Below are 7,467 nucleotides of genomic sequence, written 5' to 3' on the forward strand. Positions count from 1 at the left end.
TCTAGAGATAGTTTATATAAACGATCAACCATAGTACCAAAACCAATATTTTTCTTATTCAGTCTAATAGAAACTGTATCATCTTCAAACAAAAAACCAAAACCAGCTGAGTCTAACTTGGAAACAGAAATTAAATTCCGCCTTATTGTAGGCACAAAAAATGTGTCCTTTAATTCTAAAATAAAACCTCCATCACACCCAAAACAATGTCAAGCTGTGACTTCCATGTGGTGAAATTCGAGCCATTGAGTGGCTCAATACCAGTCAAATGACGTTGAATGATTGACCCATCCATAACTATTTTACCAAATAATTAAATACAACATTAGTCTAACATGCATAATATAAAATATCATATCACATGCTTAAACTTAATATTTAACCATTAATAATTTATTTCGGTCTTAGGGTTAAGCCGAATTAATCAGAGTATCACAGATACCTGTATAATAATTTATTACTCTGCAGGACAGCAAATACATCTTTAGAGTACACCTTTGGGCGGTACTTATTAATTGCTAATTGCTTCCCTAATCGTGACAATAATCACAAGTAGAACTAGACTTATACACTTTGAGTTAATACAGATACTTCGACACCTTTAGGCAGAGGGTTATCCATATTTTGTCAAAATATATAGCTATTCTACTCCATCCAGTCCACACGAAAATCTAGACACCTTTGGGCAAGACTATGAAATTAATGTTTATGGATGCAAACTTGTGATCTTAATAGTTAAAAGAAAAAACCATAATCAGAAAAATTACAATTTTAATAAGTCAGTCACCTTTGGGCAAGACCGTTACTTATTTAAGTCGTAATTCTTATGACGACCACTTTAGTTGTCCTTCCTAAACCCTAATAGGATAGACTTGTTTTACATATATAGAAGAGAAAAAACAAGTTACTGTTTTGAAAAAGTTTCTCAACTATTAAATATTTGATTGTCTTTATTTATCAAATGAATGATTTATTTCCTGTTGTTATAAAAGTTGGCTTTTTCAAATATTATTTCTTGGGCCAGAGGTGCCTCTAGTTTATTTTATACCTTCTAAATAAGTTATGAATTAAAAGGTGTCTTTAGTTGGCTTATTTGGCTATTGCAACCTTTACCGTGTTCATCTCTTAGCTGCTTTACTTTTCTAGCATTTTTTCAAAATCAGTAAAACTATAAAATAGGAAAAATTAAGTTATTCTTCCATAAATAGTGTTCTGTTATTTTGTCATTATTTATTATTATACTAACTGGATAAAATTATAAAAGAAACTAATATCCATGGTAAAATATAAAATCTAAATCTCTTAATCAAAAATTATTTAGTTGGTTATAACCAATAAAATAAAAAAAACATAATCTAAAACATAATCTTGATCTAGTGCGGTTCACAATACAAAATCTGACTTTAATTATTTAGTCCTCTGGATTTACGTAATGGACTTAGATTTGTTAACATTGATTTGGAAAAGTTTGACATGAATTAATAAAACATGTTCTAACAGAACCTTGGTAACTCAATTTAGTCAAACAGAAGTTCCGTCACATGATTAATAGGTAGTGACTATTTTATTTATATTTAAGTCAAATCTAATTTAATTATAAAATGAACTTAAACTAGGGCAAAACTCAAGCTCTTGATACCACTGTAGAAATTTCATGATTCATAGTTATGTTTTATTTTCTCATGAATCAACAGGATCTTGCACTAGAAGAAGTCCATACATATGATTGAATAAAATAACATTAATAATCACATAGGATCACATACCTCTTTCTCCTTGCAAATAGGTAAATAAGAATAGAATAAGAAGAAGATAAATCCAATAGCCCTTCCTTCAGAGTAGACACAAAAACAATAGTAGTCAAGGTAGTCTTCACCTCTCTCCCTTTGTTAGCAATTGAAAATGGGTTTCACAATTTTTTTTTGTTTGCTTGCTTAGTGAGAGGTGGGACTCCCCTACCTTTATAAAGAAAAACTAAATCTCCCAAATCCCTGCCCATTATGGGAAATGGAGAATAGAGGGGATGCACCAACCAATAGTGTACTGCCAACTCACCAAGCAGTTAAACTTAATCAGGTAACCAAATATATACTTGGTAAAACTTTTATCTCATTCCACTTTTGCAACAACAAAAATCCAGCCAATAAAATATTGATTGTATATGACCAAATATAGTTTATTTAAATAGGGAGAAAATATAAAACTAATTTGGTTACTATTTAAATAAAATATCTTACAGCCAGTAGTCACTCGGGTTCAAGATCTCAAGGATTCAGGATTTCAAATAATTTTTTTGTTGAATACATTTAAAAGTCCAAATCCCTTCCATTGATAAACACATGGAAAGTTAATATCTATACTCCAGCAACTTAAGAAAATTGGTGCCAAGTGCATATGTGTGTTTAATACGTACATTAGTTTTTGTATTCAGTCCCTAGATGTTAACATTTGTTTTCGCTGCCCTTTTTTACTTTTCTTGTACCAGATTGGTTGTTTATTTACTGGGTTTCACTCAAAAAAAAGAGGAGCCATGACCAAGATTTCTACCATCTTATGTCTTTTTTCTATCAAAAAACATTCGAACTGTTATTCGTTCGTATGCAAAGAAAGACATGGTTGTCCAGTCCATGCAACCTTTTAAAGTGAAACAAACTTTAACTTTTTCCCCGTAAGGTTTTAGCAGTACAAACAATTCGTGTAAAGCTAATGCCATTCAACTCTAAACACTTGATAATTACCGTTATTTCTCGTTTGATCCTTAGTTTATAACCAGGTTCTTGTCTAACCTCCTAATCTTATATGACTCATTTTTGTAGTTTCCCTAACCATCTATTGACTCTTAATTGTATTTCACATATTTCCGCTATTACCCTTATTTAAACTACCGTTATTTTCTTTTACTTCGCTTCTTTATGTTATCTCTTTTTTTTCAACATCTTATATCTTACTCTTTCAACAACAACAACAAAAAAAAAAATTTCTTATTTCTTCCATGAATCTCCACTGACAAAGGTCCAACTTTTTTTAAATTTTTTTTCTCTTTTTTATGTTATCCCTTATTTAAACTACCGTAACCATCTATAATCTATTGACTCTTAATTATATATCACATATTTCCATGATTACCCTTATTTAAACTAGTTACTTTTTTTACTTCGCTTTTTTGTTTGATCTCTTATTTTTCAACATCTTATTTCTACCATGAATCTCCATTAACAAAAGTCCAGTTTTTTCCTTTTTAATTTTCTCTCTCATGCATAATCTTTTTTTTGTTTGTCTTAATTTTCTCTCTAAACTCTATATGTTTCTTCCCTATACATTTTCAACTAATATTTTTTTTTCACAAATTCGTTTCCCCTCTCTCGTTTTCTCCCCTTTTCCTCTCACCATTTTCTCAATCGTCTACATCTTCTTCTCTATCATCTCTTTCAACTTCATCTTTTCTCCTCTTTTAAAAAAAACAACAAAAGACTTTAGAACTTGAAAATAAAATAAGAATTGAATCCTATAAATGATATACCAGAAGTAAGAGAGTCAATCATGTGGTTTCTTCGACCCCAAAAGACTTCTTTACTACTCTAGGTTATATTTTTCGCCTCCTTTCATGTACTCTTTCTCTCTCTATAGAACTTAAAAAGACCTTAGTTGATTAAGGTTCTTCAAAAGGACAATCTGTAAATTGAATGACAGAATCTATAATAGATAATTTCTACAAATTTGATGTCATTGATGGTTTATATGTGGAGTCAATCCAGTCCAAGGTAATTGAAGTACATGAAGTGTTAACCGTCAATGGATGATTAAAGTGCCATAAACTTAAAAAGGGCACTATATAATCATTTTACATAAATTAGGGGGTAAGACAGGATATTGGTCATAAGTTAGAGAGTCAAACAGAAAATAACCCTAGTAAATCATATGATTTGTGAACTAATAACATTTGGCCACGAGTTTTTAGTCCAAAATAAAACACTAAAAGGGTTTGGGGTCCTATTTTAACAGAAAAAGTTTTTTTAAGTCCTTTAGGTGATCCGCCCATAATAACCTCAAGTATCAAATACTATTTCCTTAACAGTCCCACTTAGTTTTCATGCCAAACAAAAATAGGTTTTGCTTCTTTGCCTCTCTAAAACCACTTGTTATCTAGGAATGCTTATTATTGGCTTCATAATGTTGTTAAAATAGTTGCATTTATGCAATTCTGTGAAGAATAACAACTTGCTGAAAGCAATGGTCCTATTCGTGTTAAACCCCTACAAGGGGTGTAGTAGGGACTCTCTCGTGGTTTATGAAAATGGGAATTTAGAGGGGTTGGTTAAAATAAATAGCTTTTTCGACTCCAACACTCCAAGGGGTTGGGACGGGATGAATAAAGAAGTGGGTCTTTTAGTTAAAAGAATTGTTGGTAAAACCGCAAAAGAATGTAAATCAAACTAATCAATGAAGAAACATATAAAAATAAATGTCTATACTCTAGTAACTTATACAAAATTAAGAATTGATGCAGAGTAAGGAATGCACGTCTTATTTTTGCTTTCTAAGAGAAACCAAACTTGTGACATAACTTGTCATTGAGGAGGCATGACGAAGGGTTTCTACCACTTTGGATATCTTCCTTTTCCGATCATAATGGTAGTAAACACGACTTGGTTTGCTTGTAGCTATTTGTTGGAGTCCAATGATAATTAGGTCTGTCCCGGCAATTGCTTCAACTCGAAAAACCCACTCATTTTCTTTCCAATTAAAGTGAATAGTTTCTTCAATCCAATTACTACTCTTCTTATCATAAGAATCTTCACGTAGTATCCACATCTTTAAAGTGTTATTTGTGTCTTTGTATAATAGAGATAAACATCCGTCTACCTCTAACAAATCATCCATGCTCTTGACAGGAATAGGGGTTGATATCGTTTCGAATTTTTCATTCCTAACATCAAATGCCACTATAAACTTTTTATATCTGTCATTGTACTCGGCTGGATAAGGCTTCCAAAATATGAAACCATTTGTATAAATCCAACCTACTTTGTCAATCTCACATGGTAGTTTCTCATAAACCCTTCTCCAACAATTGTCTTCGCCTAGTGTAAATATCTCGCAAAACCTTTGGCTAACATCCAACGACCACGGATACCATATGCGAATGGCTTTATATACTGAAGTGATAGGATCAAATCCGAATCCATATCTTTCAAGGCAGTAATTACCTAATTTTTTAAGATTACGATTTATTTCTCTTTCCCCCTCTATTGTTCCCAATAGTCTTTTCTCTCTTGTACTGAGATTGTAAACATAAATGAATCTGAAGTGGCGAAAACATAACAAACCATTTACGGGCATTAAACGTTCGAACCGGCATACTTTTATATCATGGGTTTGACTTTTTGCTTCATGTAATTGCATTGTAGATAAAGAAACTGAAGGTCGTACTGTACGAACGAGAATCATAGAGTTACTTTTTGATCGGGTGTGATATAAATCATGAAAGTGTGAATCGTGTCGAATTAAATACTGCCAATATCTACATACAGATTTAAAACGCATCAGTGACTTTACTGGAAGTCTACTCAATATCTCACATGCTAAAAAATCACCAATACCATCAGCCTTGTCCATAGTCTTCTTCCTCTTCTTCACGGTTTTCTCTTTCTACTTCTCTGCCTGCGTGTTTCTTTCCCTTCCTTAGTATCTCATCTAGGTTTTGTTTTGCAGTGAATAAATAGAAGAAATTGTGATTGGAAATAAAATCTCTTTTCCGATTTTCTCTCACAATAAATAGTAATCAAAATCTTGGTTTCCAACTTTGTATTCTTTTTTCGTGTAGGCGCCCTTTCACAGCCAACTTTTGAAGAGGCTTTGTGCGTGATGGGCGCATACAATGTCTTGTTGGGTCAATTCCGTTTTGTCTCTCAATTTTCAACAAAAGCCAAACACACAATATATAAGTCAAATATTCCTCATTTTCAATAAAAAAATATATCAATGTTCCACTGTTAGGATGTACGTTCATCGTGCGTTACACAAGAATATATGACAAATAAATGTAAACTAGAATCATTATAAACTCACATTATTGAATCTTGATTTAACTAAGCTACTTAATTTGTTGTCATACTTTCATGGTCTTCTTCACTTTTCTTGGTCAAACAACAACCAAATCTCATTAACTCTGTTCTGATATTCAAACCGAGAACTGTACTGGGCCACAGTATAATTAGATTTAGTAGAGTTGGTACCCCGACTTTTTTCAATGAGAGGCAACCATTTAGACCCTGCGAGACTAGCATGTAGTGCTGCAGCTTCTTCTCCAACTTCAGAGTCAACAGATGCAAACCCACCAAATTGTCTAACAGCAACATATTTGGTACTCCACTTCTTAACAGATAACCCGTCACTAGTAGGTGGATTTGCTTGATTCTCTTTAGGGGTGTAAAGGCTAACAACAAATGAGGAATCACATAGAGGACCATCACTTGGAGTGATATGAGTTAGTACTGGAGCTGTCATCGCTATCTTCTTGTTATTACTGTTCTTCCCTTGAATATAATCAAATAGCCTGTAAAAAAATTAATATTTTAATTAGACAAAATTTTCTCTGACAATAGATATATTTAAAAAAAATAATGATAAGAAAAGAAATTTTAAGATTAGATATATGAAGAGTATTCTAATTCTTACTGTCGGAAACCAGTTTTGGTGGAGTCAACAAAGGAGATGTTCTCGATAGGAGAAGTGGATATCCACGTGGATGAATTGAGCCGACGAATTTCAAAGCCATTTCCAGAATCAATGACATCGAAGCTGGGACACTCTATACGTCCACAAGTCGAAGGAAAAGTGAAGGCTTTATTATCACTTGCTAGACTTGGACTAAGTGCGGATATAAGGAGACCAAATAGAGAGAACGAGAGTTTCAAGAAGTTCATTTGAGCCGTTATGAGTGATAGAGTTGAGGAAGAAACAAGTAGACTAAAAGTGAATGAGTTTTTCTATATCTTTGTTGTAACCAAGTTTCTCTATTTATAGATTAAAGATTGAAGTTTTATAAGGTATTGTTTTTTTTGAATGTTTGAAATATTAAAGAAAATAGATTTTTAGTATTTTCATACTATATATATGTTTATATTTCCATGTTGAGTACAACGTTTTCTATGGAATACAAACTGTACAAAAATAAAGATGTATGTTAGTGTTTGAAATATAATCCTCAATCTTGAAAATCTATTAAAGGAAAATGGGATGAAAAAAGTAAAACATAATCTTATCTTTCATATTCGAATGTTGACTATGTCTACAATAATCTTGTCGGTAGTGAGTTGCAATTCGATTCTTAAAATGATCTACAACAATATGTAAAATGAATATTTATATATTTTTATAATTGATACATAATATTTGTAAATTTTCAATTTTGGTGCATTTAGATGAATAAATTTTGAATTCATAGATTCAGGAGTCATTGGGATT

The 7,467-nt window shown here is 32.0% G+C and overlaps 2 protein-coding genes across 2 annotated transcripts; both read right to left on the reverse strand.

Annotated features, from left to right (window-relative positions):
- Positions 1-4,441: 4,441 nt before the first annotated feature.
- Positions 4,442-5,686, reverse strand: LOC147553317 (putative F-box protein At4g38870). Its single transcript, XM_086671949.1, has one exon. It carries the CDS (start codon positions 5,614-5,616, stop codon positions 4,525-4,527), a length of 1,092 nt encoding a protein of 363 aa, XP_086528075.1. The 5' UTR covers positions 5,617-5,686; the 3' UTR covers positions 4,442-4,524.
- Positions 5,687-6,129: 443 nt separating this feature from the next.
- LOC147553318 (uncharacterized) lies at positions 6,130-6,926 on the reverse strand. Its single transcript, XM_086668704.1, has 2 exons — positions 6,679-6,926; positions 6,130-6,556 (listed from the first exon to the last, which is right to left on the reverse strand). Exons 1-2 carry the CDS (start codon positions 6,924-6,926, stop codon positions 6,130-6,132), a joined length of 675 nt encoding a protein of 224 aa, XP_086524830.1.
- Positions 6,927-7,467: the final 541 nt, after the last annotated feature.

This window comes from Eschscholzia californica, unplaced genomic scaffold, assembly GCF_041429995.1.
Source record: "Eschscholzia californica isolate CP2 unplaced genomic scaffold, dmEscCali1.0.p SCAF_3, whole genome shotgun sequence".
Taxonomy (NCBI): domain Eukaryota; kingdom Viridiplantae; phylum Streptophyta; class Magnoliopsida; order Ranunculales; family Papaveraceae; genus Eschscholzia; species Eschscholzia californica.

Excerpts from the sequence above, each read along its gene's own strand:
- LOC147553317 (XM_086671949.1), bottom strand. The coding sequence starts at position 5,616 with ATGGACAAGGCTGATGGTATTGGTGATTTTTTAGCATGTGAGATATTG.
- LOC147553318 (XM_086668704.1), bottom strand. The coding sequence starts at position 6,926 with ATGAACTTCTTGAAACTCTCGTTCTCTCTATTTGGTCTCCTTATATCC. Across the intron at positions 6,557-6,678 it reads ACCAAAACTGGTTTCCGACA|GCTATTTGATTATATTCAAG; the intron begins GTAAGAATTAGA and ends ATTTTTTTACAG.